Source organism: Dromiciops gliroides, chromosome 6 (genome assembly GCF_019393635.1).
Source record: "Dromiciops gliroides isolate mDroGli1 chromosome 6, mDroGli1.pri, whole genome shotgun sequence".
NCBI classification, from domain to species: domain Eukaryota; kingdom Metazoa; phylum Chordata; class Mammalia; order Microbiotheria; family Microbiotheriidae; genus Dromiciops; species Dromiciops gliroides.
This window is the reverse complement of record NC_057866.1, coordinates 79,378,291-79,396,448: the sequence shown is the minus strand read 5'-3', so window position 1 is coordinate 79,396,448 and position 18,158 is coordinate 79,378,291. Positions and strand designations below refer to the sequence as shown.

Genomic DNA, 18,158 nt, shown 5'->3' with positions numbered 1-18,158 from the left:
GCTGTTCAGTTGTGTCTGACTCCTTGCAACCCCACTTGGGGTTTTCTTTGCAAGGATACTACAGTGCTTTGCCATTTTCTTCTCCAAGCTCATTTTACAGAGGCAAACAGAGACAAGTGACTTGCCCAGGGTCATACAACTAGCAAATGTCTGAGGCTAGATTTGAACTCATGAAGATAAGTCTTCCTGATTCTAATCCCAGAGCTCTATTCATTATACCACCTAGTTACCTTACCCACTCAGGATATTACCAATGACTTAATCAACAACACTTATAGGGGCATCTAGATGGCGCAGTGGATAGAGCACCAGCCCTGGATTCGGGAGTACCTGAGTTCAAATCTGGCCTCAGACACTTAACACTTACTAGCTGTGTGACCCTGGGCAAGTCACTTAACCCCAATTGCCCCACAAAAACAAAACAAAACAACCAAAACACTTATATAGTACATTGTAGTTTACAAAGCGTTTTCTTCCTAATTATCCTTTAAAATAAGTTGTACAGGGGCAGCTAGGTGGCGTAGTGGATAAAGCACTGGCCCTGGAGTCAGGAGTACCTGAGTTCAAATCCGGCCTCAGACACTTAACACTTACTAGCTGTGTGACCCTGGGCAAGTCAGTTAACCCCAATTGCCTCACTAAAAAAAAAAAAAAAATTAAAAGCATGTTCACTTAACTTCTCTGTGACTGTCCCACAGTAACAGTCAGTAGATACCTAAACTGAGACTTGCTTAGATCTAAGCCTTTCAACTCAAAGTTCAGTGTTCTCCAGTATATCAGGCTGCCTTATACAAAAAGTATTCTCTAACACTACAATTTACAGTTTTAAATAACCACACTTAATAGCGTTCACCTAATTTTTCTTTTTAAAATCTGCTTCTCAGATTTTAGTATAAACTAGTACCCCAATTTACATCAAGGCACAGCAGATATTTGCCACTACTCCAAGGTTTCTGACATTCCCTCCATAGGTTCCCTAAAAGTCTTTTGTAGCTACCCTTTTTTGCATGTGGTCAATGAGGGGAAACACTTAAGTCACAACTCTAAGCAAGGAGTCCCCAAATTATAGTTCACAATATCTCAAAGTCCCACAAAGTTGATCTCCATGACACAACTCACACTCTCAGAAATTCTGTCTTCTATGCAATACTTCATGAAATATAAAAAGCATTATATAAATATGAAGTTATTCTTAAATTAATCAAGTAGCTCCATTTCAGAAAAATGGTGAACACCCTTGCTCACTCCAATTTAAAAATTTAACCATAAAAATACCCAATAAAGGGGCAGCTAGGTGGCACAGTGGATAGAGCACCGGCCCTGGAGTCAGGAGTACCTGAGTTCAAATCCGGCCTCAGACACTTAACACTTACTAGCTGTGTGACCCTGGGCAAGTCACTTAACCCCAATTGCCTCACTAAAAAAAAAAAAAATACCCAATAACTCATTTTTACAAAGCTATAGAGTTTATAGAGCACTTTCCTCACAACTTTGTAAAGCATACTGGGCCTGAACTATGACAAAACAAATACATTAGGAGTTTAATATGTAAAAATCAGGTAATGTTTGTGCTCAACATTCTAATTCTTATGAATAATGAGAAGTTATTGACAAATTTGATGACTTTCCCAAATTTGAGTGTCCAAAAGCAGCAATGACTGCTCATTGATCTAGCTTTTAATCACTTCAATTAAATGACAAAATTAAAATAACCAAAGAAAACACTTCAAAATCAGGTTGCAGTATCCAAACAAAATTCAACTATTCAAACCCCGCAAACCTTTTCAATTTTTCTTTATCTAAGAGTCAGGATTATAAATAAAAACTCAATTTGTAAAATTAACATACAAAGACAATGACTGATTGCTATCTGGGACTATTCCATCAAAACTGGAAGTATGGATAAATCAGGACTAAGTGTAAAAGTACTCAACACTTTTAAGTGAACTTAGTCACAATCTTCAAAAATATAGGGCAGCTAGGTGGCGCAGTGGATGGAGCACCGGCCCTGGAGTCAGGAGGACCTGAGTTCAAATCCAGCCTCAGACACTTAACACTTACTAGCTGTGTGACCCTGGGCAAGTCACTTAACCCCAATTGCCTCACCAAAAAAAAAAAAAAAAAAACAATCTTCAAAAATATCTTGTTATCACATCATCTTATTTCACTATTTTATTATTCTACTCCAACAACAAAAAAGAAATATAAGACTAAACTTAAACTGGCAACAAACATATGATGAATTGAAGCATTCAGTTCTAAGTCAGTTCTAAGTCACTGCATCTGTCCATGGAATTAACATCTGTCCTGGAATTAACCCAAACAAACTTGAAAATTTTAATGTTTCCACCTGACAGCATTTTAGAAAGATCTGGAAGAATTCGGTTTAGTTCACTATGAAAGTCATGTTAAACACCAAAAAAATACTGAGTGGTATCCTTTATGCCTAGAATTTTTATGTTTGTATTTATTCTAAAATTGATATAGACATGTTGTATCCTAAATGGCAAATAAGCCCTTTGGGAGTTAAGAAAATTCATTTAAAAAATGTATTTGTCTCCAGTAAATGCCTGTACGTTGACTGATAAGAAATTTCAGCAAGTTTTGCCAATGACATAAATCTGAGACTATAAAAATATTAATTAAATATTTTAAAGCTTACCTTCACATTCTTCAACCCTTTCTCAAAGAGGCTAAGCATTTCAGAAAGTTTGTTGTCAGAGTGTACATTATAAATGGTCCGGCTGCGTTGCTGTAGCAAGCCAATAATGTATTCATTCTCAATCTGCTCATGCATTTTGAATTCCTTGAATGTAGCATACAGGGATTGCAGAAGAGCACGAAAATCATTGTTGTTGGAAAAGTTGGTTTTAGAAAGCTGAAATGAAAATAAAATTATTCAAAATAAAAATTCAAATTAACATGTACAAAGAATATTACAATCCTTCCATTTATTTTAAAAGGCCCTGACTTTCATACTTTGGACTCTGGAAATGCTGCAAGCTGCTAAAATAGAATTCAGAATACCTGAATTCTGATATATAAACTCTGCCAACAACTAGCTGTGTAATCTTAGGCAAACTACTCACTCTCCCTCTTCCTAAATGACTCATCTCTCAATGGTTTGGATGACTAAAAAGAGATAATAAGCTTCAAGATCATAAACCTAGTCTATTTGAATGAACTGTTGGAAGTTTTTTTGTCTAAACTCTGCTGACATCATTCAGTGTTGTGTTTATTTGTCTCTTCCTGTATTTATTATTTGTCAGTATGGTAAAATAAGTAGAAAGCATTGGGCTATGGAATCAAAAAACCTGGATTCGAATGCACCTTTGAAACTTTCCACCTTAGTTAAGAGTTTTTTCATCTGCACAATGAGAGGTTTGTGCTAAATTTCCTCTGTGGTCCCTTTGAGTTCTTTATCCATGTATGATCTTATGACCCAAGGACTAGGATACATTAAATTTTAAAATTCTATTTTTCTATGACTCCAGAACAGTACTTACTGCATTTTTGTATCAATGGAAACAACAAAAACATTAAAGACTGGTTCTATGACATTACTTTAGGTGTACTTAAGGGTGAAATGAATAAAATTATAAACCTGAGAAACAGTTCTGAATAGGTTGAGAACCTAGCATGGGGGGGGGGGCAGAACTGGGCTAATTTTTAAGTAATGAGATAAAAATTACAACTTGGTTCCCCCAACATACATTATTTGGCACAACATTAAGAAGTCTATACACCTGTTTTGCACTTGGTAAAGTAGCTGTACTCCCAAGTATCTTTCCAAGGATGATAGATTATAAGCTCCCTCTAAAATGTTATCATGACTATTAATACAGGAGGTACAAAATTAAGCACTTCAAATACTTAAGTTTGCTAAGCATTTCTTTCAAAAATCAAAGACAATAAATTGTCTAAGAGAATGTCTTTTTACTCTCTTCTGGGATAGTTTCACAACAAATATTAGGGATACCAACCAAGCAACTAAGAGAAATATAGTGCAGACTACAGAAACGAGTATATTATCAATAATAGAAAAATAATGGTTAAGCAGAGTATTTAATCTAAAGAGCAAGAAAATGAGTTTCACAATTTGATGACTTTCCCAAATTCGAGTGTCCAAAAGCAGCAATGACTGCTCCTTGATCTAGTTTTTTAATCACTTCAATTAAATGACAAAATTAAAATAACCAATGAATACACTTCAAAATTGGGTTACAGTATCCAAACAAAATTCAAATATTCAAACCTGCAAACCCTTATATCAATTCCCAATTAAATGGGGACAGGGAAGGGAGGAGTCATATTGACTAACAAACAACACATTAGGCAATTAAGTATTTATTGAATTTATTTTCTGGTTAAGTCAACCACAATTATGAAAATGTCCATGATTAAACAAAACTATACTTTCTAAACGTGCTTTGCAATTTCAACACTTAGGGTCTGATCTGTCTTAATACTATTTTTCAACTATAATTTCAGTCCAATGACAGTTCATCATTAATGGCGCAGTGGACAGAGTGCTGGCCCTGGAATCAGGAGCACCTGAGTTCAAATCCAGCCTCAGACACTTAACACTTACGAGCTGTGTGACCCTGGGCAAGTCACTTAACCCCAATTGCCTCACTTTAAAAAAATAAACAAATAAAGCAAAGTAGGGGCAGCTAGGTGGTTAAGTGGATAAAGCACAGGCCCAGGATTCATGAGGACCTGAGTTCAAATCTAGCCTCAGACACTTGAAACTTACTAGCTTGGTGACCCTGGGCAAGTCACTTAATCTTCATTGCCCCCCCACCAAAAAAACATGAATGAATGAACAAATAAATAAATAAAGCAAGGTAGATTAATAGGCATCTTTCTTAAGATAAATTATGTCTGGGTAAGCATATTTTAACAAGTCTTGACTAAAGAAACATACTATTAATGGTTCCTTGTGAACCAAGTATTCTATTTTTTCCATTTAAAATAATCTTTGGTTGAAAACTACCAGTGAAGATTTCCAGCCTTGTGCTTTGTTTTATCTGACCATGTCTACACCATAGATTAGATTGTTTTATAGAAGCCTTGTCTGTGTATCTCAGAAAGAAGCTACATAGAAGACATTTTATTTCAAAGGTAAATCTAAAAGTAATGCAATTACCAATTTGTGGTTTTTTTGCTTCTAAAAAATACAATATTTTTATTTGATCAAGATCAAAATGAAGAGATTGGGGTGGGGTGGAACAGAGGAAAAAAACTTTCAAATATATTTGCAATTAGTAAATATGTTAAAAACAAAAGGAAGTTGGCCACATCATAATATTTTTTATAATAAGAATAATTTAGACCCCCAAAAGATGAAAAGTATGTAATAAACCTTTAGGAAGAATTCTGGCATAGTGGACAGAATTCAAGCCTTGGAGTAAGTAAACATTTAGACCTCTCAAGGAACTCACATCCTGGTTCTGCCACTTACTATCTGAATAACCTTGGGAAAATCACAGCTTCTTTGGAGGTTAGGGTAGATGACTTCTATTACCCCATGAAGCAATTGATAAGCAATTTATGGCTTGCTACCATGTTCTAGGTACTATGGTAAGTACTGGAGATACAAAGGATTAAAAAAAAAAAAGCCCAACAATCCCTTCCCCTCAAAGAGCTTACTAGAACTCTAAATCAGAAAGCTCTGACCCAGTAGGGCTCTACTTACTACACTACTCACTGCTTTATTTTATTTTTTTTACTTTATTTTTTGTGGGGCAATGAGGGTTAAGTGACTTGCCCAGGGTCACACAGCTAGTGTCAAGTGTCTGGAGCTGGATTCAAACTTCCTGAATCCAAGGCTGGTGCTTTATCCACTGCACCACCTAAGTTGCCCCCACTACTCACTGCTTTAAAAAAGAATGACAAATATTTTTTAAAAGCTACTACAGTTCTCTTTTTTGGTCTTTAATTTTTCATTCACACAAAAACCCAAATAAGAAGAAAATGGATAACTGCGGTAATAAATAGGAAGGGAAGGCAGAGTAGCACAATGGAAAGAAGTACTGGTTCTAAGGAGCCAAAGAGCTCCAAACTTGTCAATCTAGGTGTTTGAAAGAATGGTGGTATATACTCCAGAGAAATAGTAAAGTTGTAAAATACCAACATATTGGGGGGGGGGGGAGGTTGCATAATTATGCCTCTTTGTTACAAGGAGGGTTTTATTGTGGAGAGGTAATTGGGAAATTTTACATATAGATTTTTTTTTAATTTCAATCCAAATGATAACTGTTCTAAGAGTACATTTGAGAAATTAAATACATTCGGCTTTGTAAATGTTTGAATTGAAATAAATTAAATTCCAGCAACACCTGACTAAATGTTATAATTAGTAATTAAAAGTACTTTTTAAATTGTACAAGTAAGTAATCTCCAAGCTGTGAACATAAATGATTTGCAAGTTGGCCTATATAAATAATGCGATCCTCACACACTAGGTTTTTTTTTTATTATTTGATTATGATTATTATCTTATCTGTTATGGTGATCAGTGATCTTTAATGTTACTATTATAATTGGTTTGGGGGTGTCACAATTACCCCGTGTTCTTATTGTTCCAATCATCAGCTGTTCCTGGTCTCTCTTCCTCCCTCTCCACCAGCCTCCCTATTCCTCTAAAGACAACAACATTGAAGTTAAATCAATTTATAACCCTACAATGGCCTCTAAGTGTTCAAGTGAAAGGAAGAGTCAATGCAGCAAACTTCATTGTCTTCTTTTAAGAAATTGTCACTGCCACTCCAACCTTCAGAAACCACCTGGATCAGAAAGCAGCTATCAACATCCAGGCAAGACCTTCTATCAGCAAAAAAGAAAGGAAGGAAGGAAGGAAAGAAAGCAAGCTCACTGAAGGCTCTGATGATAGCATTTTTAGCAATATTTTTAAAATTAGGTTTGTATGTTTTTAAAGACATATTATTGCACACTTACTAGTCTACAGTATAGTTTAAAAACAACTTTTATATGCACTGGGAACCCAAAAAATTCATGTGACTCCCTTTATTGAAGTGATCTGGAACCGAATCTGCAGTATCTCCAAGGTATGGCTCTTGAAAGTATCATAAACTGATCATATAGGAAAATATCCAACATAAAGAATACCTCAAAATCTGATCCCACTAAGTTACTGGTGTACACCAAATATTTCAATAACCTAGATCTTCTGATAAATACCAAGAGCATGGGGAGGAAGAGAAGTTATTCCAAATCTGTTTTTATTAACATGATGGAACTCCCAACCTGGCACAATAAGATCTTTACTAACCTGCCCAAAATCACAAATCCAGTTCTATGTAAGAAGAAGACTGAAGTTAGGGTCATCCTGACTACAAGACTGGCCAATATTTTCTCCATTATATCATGCTACACCGCCGAGGCTATCAGCCCATAAGACATTAATGTTGCTTGCTTTTCCCTTTTCCAATTCAATTTGATAATGTATTTGTGTCAACAACAAGTGTTTAACCAGCCTGCCAATAAGTTTACAATCTAGTTGCAAGGACTGAGATATGCACAGAACTATTTAAGGCAGTATAAATGGTGCAAAAGAAAAATCCATACAAAAAGTACTCCGAAAATTTGAGGAGGGAGGAACGATCTGGGAAGGCTTCATGGAAGAAGTAGCTGTTGAGCTGAATCTTGAAAGGATTTCAACAGGTAATATTCTTGGCTAGAATAAAGAGTATGTGAATGTATAATTCAAAAGTAATTTATACATCTAAAAAGGTACATTGAACCCAGGTGGAACCAAGATTGCATGGGTCTTTAAAGGCCAATGAAATTATATTTTATCCCATAAGCAGTAGAAAGCCAATTATAGGGGGCAGCTAGGTGGTGCAGTGGATAGAGCACCGGCCCTGGAGTCAGGAGTACCTGAGTTCAAATCTGGCCTCAGACACTTGACACTTACTAGCTATGTGATCCTGGGCAAGTCACTTAACCCTCATTGCCCCGCCCCCCCCCCAAAAAAAGAAAGAAAAAGAAAGTCAGTTATAGTTGTTGAGCAAAGAAGAAACAAGAGCTATGCATTAGAAGATTATTCTGACAGCTATATTAAAGACAGAGTGGAAAGGTTAGGCAGAAACCATAGGTAGAAAAACTGGTAAGGAGGTTAAGAAGATGGTCCAGACAAGAAGTGATGAGGTATGGTAACAGTGTGAATGGAGTAGAGACAGATAACAAGAAATATTATGTAAGTATAATCAATAGGACCTCACAGGTAACTGTAATATCAAGATCAAGAAAGTGAAGAATCAGATGTTGCTGAGGTTTCAAGCCTGTTTAACTGTGAGAATGACAATACAATCGAAAGAACTAAGGAAAATAAGGAAGAGGAGCAGGCTTAAGGCTCAGAAATACCAATTAAGCATTCAATCTTAGGTACTTTGATTTTTGAGGTGCCTGCAGATATCAAGGCATCCATGTCCAGCAAATAATTGGAGACTATAGCCCTGGGGAGAATGGAGTTACATATAAAGAATTGGGAGTAATCTGTATAGAGCTAATAATTGAGCACATGGGAACAAATGAGATCTCTAAGGGGAAAAGTGTAGAGAAAAAAGGAGATGAACAGAGATAATAAATGTTTTCAGTAAAATAGCAAGACATGAGATAAACTCACAAAAGTAATCTTCAATTCTACATACCATGTACAAAAATCGAGAAATAGACATCTTTTGCACAATAAAGATTACTAAATATTTGGGCACTGACTTACCAAGTCAACTTCAAAATTGTTTTGAGAGAAATCAAAGAACTGAACAAATAACAGGCTCTCCTTTGCTTGGTTAGATAAAATAAATAAATTGAAGAGTGTTCTTTCCAAAATGATTTACAGACTTAAAAAATAACAATCACAATATCAAGTTTACTTTATACAATTAAAATCATGACAAAATTCTAGCAAGCAAGAATATAAAAACATAACTGAGAAAAAAGACTTGTCCTACCAAATTTCCATATTTACTATAAAGCAACAATTACAAAACTGTATGGTATGGGGGAAAAAAAAATAACAGTTAAGAGAATTCAGAAATAGAATTCATAGGTTAGCACATGATAAAACCCATGACTAAAAAGAACTCTTAGTAAAATTAGTATGTAATGTGAAAATATAATAAAAAATAAAATAAACTGATATAAAATGAAAATGGGCTTAGAAGCATACCTCATACTATATAGTAAACACTTTGCATTACATAATAAACACTAAATAGATCAATAATGTAAATAATTTGTCATTTTTTAAAAAGCCAGAAAAAAAGTCTCAAAGATGAAAAGGATGAACTTTATATTAACATTTTATTCCCATTAAGCAAATTGGAAACTAATTTGAAATTTTGAATAGATTTGACTAAAGATTTTGCACAAAAAGAAATGCATCTAAAATTAAAAGATGACAGGGTTGTGTGGTGGGGTGTTTGTTTGTTTGTTTGGGGGGGGGGGGAGGTTGCAGTTGTATGTATCAATTAACGATCTGACCAGAGAAACACTGCCTAAGGACAGGGTCTTAGGAGAGAACCTACATCACATCTATTAGATATTCAAATATCTCATAGAACTTTACCTGACTCTTTTTCTTATATTGTCCTTTGTATTAAGGCAAATGGTATAAATGCCTTCACTCCCTTCAATTAAATAAATGAAAAATCCTTAAGAGTAAGGTCCTTGTTGGGGGCAGCTAGGTGGGGCAGTGGATAACACCAGCCCTGGATTCAGGAGGACCTGAGTTCAAATCTGCCCTCAGACACTTGACACTTACTAGCTAGGTGACCCTGGGAAAGTCACTCAACCCTCATTGCCCTGCCAAAAAAAAAAAGGGTAAGGTCCTTGTTGAAATCTATTTTTCTATCCGCAGACTAGCTAGCACAGTGTTAGTAAGCATTTAATGTTTGTTATTTGAAAAAGAGAAACTTACATTCCTGTATGTATCTAATATCAAATAAGACAAATTTAGGTTATTTTAGAAACATTCTGGTAGACTACTATAAAATATCCTCTTATCTTAAGCGAAACCATTATCACCCTCTTTCCCTTTCTTTCCCCCTACTTTTTCGTAATCAAGTAGATCCTGAAGTAGGAAAAAAAGGGTAGAGAATAAGTGAAATGCACAAGGATTTCAATCTTAACTACCTAGTAGAAAAATGCTTCCATCAAAGTCCAACTTCAGAGCATTATAATGGCATGATGGTAACCCTAGGTTCTGTAGAACTCAAATTCAGAAAGATCCTACACCAAAGCAATAAGACTTCAACTTACAGGCCCAGTGATTGACTGCACATCAGTCTGTTGTCCAAAGATCAGTCTAAGTTGAAATAGGATCATCACAATTAGATTTTCAACAGGTGATGAATTTTTTTTTTGGTCACAAAAACTCAGAGACTATTAAAAGTATAACAAAGTTGCAATCTATGACAGTGCTAAGGGACACAATGACGAAATTCATGAAGTATTCACATATTAAAGAAATGAAGTTTAACTTCTTCAAGGAATAGAGACAGCACAGATTTAGAAAACCCAGATTCTTGCTGTGATTCACTGCTAACTGCTTGTATGACCTTGGGCAAGCTATTCAGTATTTACCTCCCCATCTTCAAAATAGAAATAAACTGCTCTATCTCAGCGTTATTGTGGATTTAACAAGTGTAAAAGTGATTTTAAAAAGTTTAAATAATTGGGAAACCTAAGGAAATGCCATAGACACTAACAAAATCTAGCTTAATAATGTTGCCAGAGACTTAATATCTAACAACATTTATGTAGCATTTACTCTGTGCTAGGCACTGTACTAAAAACACTTTACAATTATTACCTCATTTCATCCTCACAACAACCCTGGAAAGTTGGCACTACTGTCCCCATTTTACAGATAAGTAAACTAAGGCTTAAATAACTTGACCAGTGTGAATCTTCTAGGATGTGTCTGAAGCCACATTTGAACACAGATCTTCCTGACTCCAAGCCCAGTGTTCTATCCACTGTGCCAGCAAGCTCCCCACTTGCTTCAATGGTTTAAAATTATTTGCACATGCCTATTTCTAAAATGCTAGTTCACAAGCTAATATGAATTGACTCTATAGTTACTTAGTACTCAATCTCTGTGCCCACCAAATAATTTAGAATCTAAACAAAGTATACTCCTAAGCCTTTTCTTTACTTTCCCTTTCCCTCCCCCTCCCCCTCCCCCTCTCTCCCTCTCTCCCTCTCTCCCTCTCTCCCTCTCTCTCTATATATATAAATAAAATAAAAGGCTAACACAGTAAGGTGGATAGAAAGGAGTAGGTCTCAAAGTCAAAAGACCTGGGCTCAAGTACTGCCTGACATATACCTGCTGTGTTACCCAGGGCAGGTCACTAGACCTTTCACTGCCCCCAGGCAACGGTACCCTACCAAGTAAGTGCCCATCTGCATTAGAGGAGTTAGTTTTCCCATCAGTGTTTTAAGTTTCAAAGTTTTATTGTAAAAAAGGCATTGATAGCTATTTTGAGTGAGTACAAGTGGTCAATATATTTGAGATGATGCCTCAGAATTTAAGATGTTATCTGATATAAGAATAATTATTTTTCCAATAATGCTTGAAATATTTAGCTGGAGAAATTTCCCACTTCAGATCTGAAAGCTATAATAAGATTTTTAAGCCCAGGAGGAACTCAAATGCTATCACATAGGTGAAGACCAATCCTTTCCCAACAACCAAAAGGTTCAGGATTTCCACGTGCAGATTTACAACCCACAGCCTCTCAGAGGCATGCCATTAACTCCCCCAGCCCCCAGCCTTTTGATGTATCCCCAGGACTTAGTATGTATAGTGCCAGGCACATAGTAGGCACTTATCATTTGTTGACTAATTAGTCTATGGTTCACAGAATGAGGATCACTTCATCTTTATTTAGTGTCTGCATAAATAAAATAATCCATTTGGATGCTACACCAAGTTCATTTTAACATTCTGTCCAGAAAGAAGCAAGCTTCTCCTAAACAAACTAATGGGTAAACATTAGAAGACTATGTAACTTACAACATTTACAGGAATAGTCTGTACATTTTTTCTCAATTTTCAAATTGTTTCATTTATGCCAGAATTTTCTTGATTTCTAATTCAGTGAAAAAAGGAGGCAAAGTGTTCCATCATAAAACATATAAGCCACTAAACAATCCTGTGGGCATAAGTCTCATTAGGTCCCACTAATCCAGTCTCCCATCAATTAGCATTTGATCTTAAATGTCACAAAACCATTTTTTTTCATCTGTAACCACAATGGTGAAGTCACAAAATGTGAAAGTTTGTTTTTAAAAAGTTACCACTAAACAACCAATTATTCTGTTCTATAATGTCCAGTTTTATCTACTGTTCAAGTCACATGCTTTTCCCTCGCAGGCTTTTTCTATCTTTGGCCATTTCATAACACTGTTGAATTTAGAGCTGAAAGTGACTTTAGAGGTCGTCTAATCCAACCCCTTTACTTTATAGATGAAGAAACTGAAGCCTAACCTAAGGTCACACAGCTAGTAAGCAAAAGGAAATTCAGACTAAGACCGTCTGACTTGTAGACAACTCTCCATTTACATCTCTAAATGGCAGGCAAAAAAATTTTTTAAAGGACACAAAATCCAAATTGAACAATCTATGGTGTTGTTCCTTGGTACTGCATTAGTACTAAACTATTTGGACATTACTATAAACAACCTGACAGAACAGTTAAAATCTTTCCAACCATCAATGAGATTTTTTAAATGAACAATAATTGTAATGTCCTTCACATACACACAAAAAAGTTATTACCTCCTCTGTTTTTCGAGTTAAGTAGACTCGAAAATGTGAAACTGTAAATGCTATGAATTGGTAGCTAATTTGAACAGTTATCTGAGATAATCTTTGCCTAGCCTTCCCCCCCCCCATCATCATCTATAATGGACTCAACAAAACACATAAATAAAGATTTTAAAATTATTCTTTCTTTATTTTTAGGCAGCATGTAGCAGAAAGTCAAGCTCTTGGCCGACTTCAAAACTGAAAGGAGACAGGGTCTAAGCAATCTCAAGGTAATGAAATCATTAGCACCAAAAATCCTCAAATTCATAAACGGATTTCAGGGCTTGGAGAGGGCCGGACATCATCTAGTTCATCCTCTTCATTTTGCAGTTGAGGAAACTGAGGCAGAGAGTGATCACGTAACTTGCTTGAGATCACACAGGTGAGTGAGGATACAAACCCAACCAGGTCTTTCGCACACCCGCCTCACCCCCCCGGGCAGAAGCTCTTGTTGGCTCAGGGTCCTTCCAAACGAGCAGGGAGCATAGGGGGAAGAAAGTGAGGCGCTCGGTATCCCAACCCCCCATACAAACAAATAAAGTTAAAGGGGTGGGTGGGGAGGTGAGGTGGGGGTGGGTGAAGCAAGTCTGAGAGAATCAAACACATTGAATTGGGAAGCAGGGGAGGGAGGTAGATGGGGAGAGGGGAGAGATGAAGGAAGGGGGTGAAAAGGGGGAGAAGAGGGGGGAGATCGTAAGATTGTGGAGGGGAGGAGGGAAATGGTGAAATGAGGGAGTAGATAGGGAGAGTTATCAGTTGGGGAGGGGGTCAATTGGGAAAGGGGGAGATGAATAAGAGGGTTCTATGATGAAAGAGGAGAGAGTAAGGGGGGAGGGTGGGAGGAGAAGTGAGATGGGGGAAGGGGAGAAATGGGGGTGAGAAAAGGGGAGCGATGAGGGAGGGGGAGATGGAGGAGGGACAAGGAAGGAGTGAGGATAGGGAAGGGGGTTGGGATGGGGGAGGGGTGAGATGCGAGAAGGGGGGGATAGGTGAGGGGCGAGATGGGGAAGGGGAGTGAGATGGGGGGTGAATTGGGGAAAGGGGTGCAGAGGAGGGCAGGAGACGGGGGAGGGCATCATCACCTCCTCCCAGCCCATGAACTCCCGAGTCTCCTAGCAGCCGAGCGCCCAACCCCCGAGAGCGCCGCCGGGGAGGCCTAGCTCAGCCCCCGCGCCCCCGGGGCTCCCGGGCTCCGGGGCCGAGGGGCGCGGAGGCGGGCCCGGGAGGCTGGGGCCGGGGCATCCCCGCGGAGGCAGAGGCGGTGACAGCTGCGCTGCGCAGGCACTAATTCGCGGGGGCTGCGGCCGCCGCGCAGGCCGCCCAAGGGGGGCCGGGGCCGCGGCCGCTTCGGTCGCCCGCCCCCCAGCTTCCCGGAGGTGGAGGCCCCACCCTCGCCTTTACCTTGTCGCAGTAGAGCCCCACCAGCTGCTTCATCCGCCAGTGCGGGGCGGTGAACACGTCCACCTCTTCGGGGAAGGGAGCCATCTCCTCCGCCTCCTCCTCCTCAGCCGCCGCCTCTCCATAGACTCCCTCACCGCCGGGCAGAGGCGGCCGCGCGCCGACCGCCCCTCCCCTGCGCGCGCATGCGCCAGCACCGTGCCGTCAGGCGCGCACTCCCAATGCTCTTCTTCCCCTCCCTCCCAGGGGGAGGCCTGTGGGCTCGCAGGCCGCCGCCATGCTGGGGGGTTGGGGGGGGGCCCGCAGAGGGAGGGAGAAAGGACCCAGCTCACGTGATCGAGGCACGCGCGCTTCCCCCGCCGGAGCGTCTGCTACTGCTCTTGCGACTCCTGCAGGCTCCCTAATCCTTGCTGAGCCTCCTGCATTCTTCTACCTTGTTTCCCACTACTTCACTCAGTCACTACCCCAGGGGAAAAAAAACAAGACTTTTTCAGTTGGCGCTACTCGAAATGATGCATTCTGGCGAAATGTTTTCAACATGCTGGGGGTAGGGAGGGTGAGGAGAAGGTGCATTTTCTCCGTCCCCTCCCTCCCGTTTGCAGTTTTTAATCTCAGACCACCCACCCCCCCCAACCCCTCCGCGGTTTCCCCCACTCTGATTCATCTTTTCCCTGCCGGTGCCAACTACAATAATAGCCATGATTGTAGCGGTGTTGCGGTTAGGTAACATCGTTGGACCAGGAAACTCGGAGCGCTCGGTGCCCGAGGCCAAAGTTAGCCCGCCGTCCCGATCTCCGGGATAAGCCCTGCGCTGGCCCACTGACCATGTTCTACCCAGAACTGTCATTCCCCGGACTTGGTGCGGGAGTTCTCCGAATTCCCAGGCGGCTCCCATCGCAATCGTCAGCACCGAAAGCCGCGTGGGCCTTGCATTGTTCAGACTCTACCACGGCAGATACTCGTATAGAAATCATGGTGGCAGAAGGAATTATTATAAAGGTTTTTTTTATATATAGTATCAGCAAACACTACGACGGAGCTTGTAACCTTGGACTAGTTCCCGTAACTTCTCTTGGCCTCGGTTTCTCCATATCGAAGATGCATTAGATGATCTCTCATTCTGTGCTAAAATTCTTTGATTCCTTATTAGTTCTTTTTTTATGTGGTTGTAGATGTGAAAGATGTGTGCGAATTGTGTGATCGGAGAAATAAGAAAGGGAATTACTTTCTAATTTTCATTCAATAGACAAAAATTGCTGGGTATTTTGATGGTAAAATATATCTTTTAATAGTAGGAAAGGACTTGGTGATGAAGTATGTATTTCCGGTACAAGACAAAATTGGCATTGCCCAGTCAAGAAAGAGAAGCTGGATTAGGGCAGAGAGGAACAAAAGAACAGAATTTTAGAGGTAGAACGGAGATGCTCTAATTTATCCTTCATTTCCGCCTATTTTTAAGGAAACAGCATTGTTAACCTGGAAATTAAGGCAACAATCAATAGAGGAGAAATAAGGTCTTTAATCGGGGCAGAGGAACTATAGCAAAGCTCAGAAGCTAGGAATACCCAATGATGAGAACCGAGGACAGGGTTTTAATGGGGTAAGAGAACAAAAAGATTGCTCCAGAGTGACATATAGCTAATTAATGTAAATGAACCTTTGACAAAAGAAATAATAGAACAGCTCCTCATTTAAGTATAGGCGTTACTGACTCTGAATAGAAACTACTTAATGCAGGTGGACCCTTTTTACATAATAACATAAAGTCCGGGGAGTAAGGTGGGGAACATAGAGAGGGGATAAGTTGCTTGGGGGAAGGTCCATAAGTCCCTCAAGGGTCTGGAAATGACAAAGACAGTCAGCCCCAGGCAATTCACCTGCCTGGGAAAGAGGGGACTGGGTGGGGAATCAGTTCTCAGTAAATTTTGTAGTTCTCATTATCAAAGAAAACTAAGGTCTCCCAGCTTTTAAGTGATGGACACCGGAGTGTGAATTGGTTGCAGACTCCCAAATCAGGGTTGCTACATTATCCCTTTGTTTTGTATCTCCCTAACAGTACCTAATACAAGTGCTCCTAATAAGGACCCCTGTCAGTGATAGGCCATACCCCTAAATCTTGCCAAGTACCTTGACTAAATAACTGACTCACTATAGGATGAAGTAAGTAAATCTAGGGGAAAGCAAGGATGTGGCTAAATTGTCCTAGAACACTGGTAAAAAGACAACACTGAGGAAGAAAATCCCAGGTCTAGTTTACAAAAAAATAGAAGTCATTGTAAAGTTAGAGTTGGAGGTTCTTTATATGACTATATAATAGGAAGTAAAAGTACCAGATTCATACCAGGATAAACCTTCAATCTTGGATCCATTGGGTAGCCTAATGCACAAAACATAACAATATAAGACATTCACTTTAAGACTCAAATGAAAAAACTCCGTCTTTGCTCTTTAGTACCAATTACTGTCTCATGTTGTTCTCTGAACTTCTCTCTAGAAATTGTCTTAATTTGAATTTCTTATTTCCACGTGGAGGACTGCTAGATCACTTTTGCTTTCTCCTACTCTCACTTTTCTTTCATTCAGTTGTCTCACTCTAGCCTTCTCTCTAATTCCTGGAAATTATTTTGTCTTATAATAGGCTGGTAAGTCAAGGATAGGTATATGCATCAAACAATTCAGTGTTGCAACAGAAATAATAATAGATCTACCCTAAGAGATTTATTGTGACATGAGATTTGAGCCCTGCTGTCCTTTAAACAGGAGACAACCTCCCCCCACCACCACCACTGAATACCACCCAGGATTCTGAACATTCAGTTTTGTCTTCTTTAAGTTACAGAACTGAAGTTATAACATGAGATAATTTCCAGGGGTTATCTTTTTCCTTCCAAAGATGAATTTCAGCTCATATAAGCTAACCAATAACACTCCAGAAGCTGACTAGTGTGGCATTTTATCACATGAGATAGCCAGAATAAAACAGCTGATGTAAACTGAACTTTACCCTTACAAGAGAGAAATGGAAAATATTGGTTAAGTATTATCACTTCAGGTTATAGCAACGACAGCTGATTAGCTAAAGAGGCCAAGGCCATGGATATGACCCACTCTGTAAAGATCAGTGACCTCCTCTGGGGGTGAGTTCACTGTTCCATGACCACATACTACACCTCTGACCCTAACCAACCATTTTACAAATATATTCTGTGGTCACAAGAGAGATCAGATGATTGAGCTGAACCATCTACACTCTAAGTGGATACCCTATTGATGATGGGTCAAAAGGGTTATCTTTGTGTACCAAGCATGGCATATTATAGCAATAATACCTAAATGCTTCCCTAGTGACGTGAAAGAATGATATGTTAGTACTTTGCACATAATAGGCACTTAATAAGTGTTTATTGAACTGAGAGTACTGTATACATCAGTGTAATATAATGGAAAATACAAAAGAGCTAATATGGATCAGTGAGAACACTGAATTTAAAGGGAGAGTATCTGTATTCAAATCCCAACTCTTATTATCTATATGAACTCTACTACTATCTTTGTGACCTTAACCAAGTAACTTTTCCTTTCTGGGCATCACTTTCTTCAACTGTAAAATGAAGAGTTTAGATTGAACACATTTAATTTTCTATGAACTCAGTAATTCCTGGTTTCATAAAGCTAGGGTTGGCAGAATATGACTCATTTTTTTCAAAGCAATTAAGATTTTCTGATTAAAAAGTAAACTTGGGGTAGCTAGGTGGTACAGTGGATAGAGCACCAGCCCTGGAATCAGGAGGACCTGAGTTCAATTCCGGCCTCAGACACTTAACACTTACCAGCTGTGTGACCCTGGACAAGTCACTTAACCCCAATTGCCTCACTAAAAAAAAAAAAAGAAAGAAAAAAATTAAACTTAATTATTTAT

At 39.0% G+C, this 18,158-nt stretch overlaps 1 protein-coding gene across 1 annotated transcript in view; it reads right to left on the bottom strand.

Annotated features, from left to right (window-relative positions):
* Positions 1-14,423, bottom strand: part of FBXL5 (F-box and leucine rich repeat protein 5) — a 49,619-nt gene extending 35,196 nt beyond the window's left edge. Inside the window, exons 1-2 of the mRNA XM_043970355.1 lie at positions 14,243-14,423; positions 2,663-2,878 (exon numbers count right to left, since the gene is read on the bottom strand). Coding sequence (XP_043826290.1) covers positions 2,663-2,878; positions 14,243-14,326 — 300 coding nt within the window. The 5' untranslated portion in view covers positions 14,327-14,423. The remainder of the gene's footprint in view (positions 1-2,662; positions 2,879-14,242) is intronic.
* Between the last annotated feature and the right edge of the window lie 3,735 nt (positions 14,424-18,158).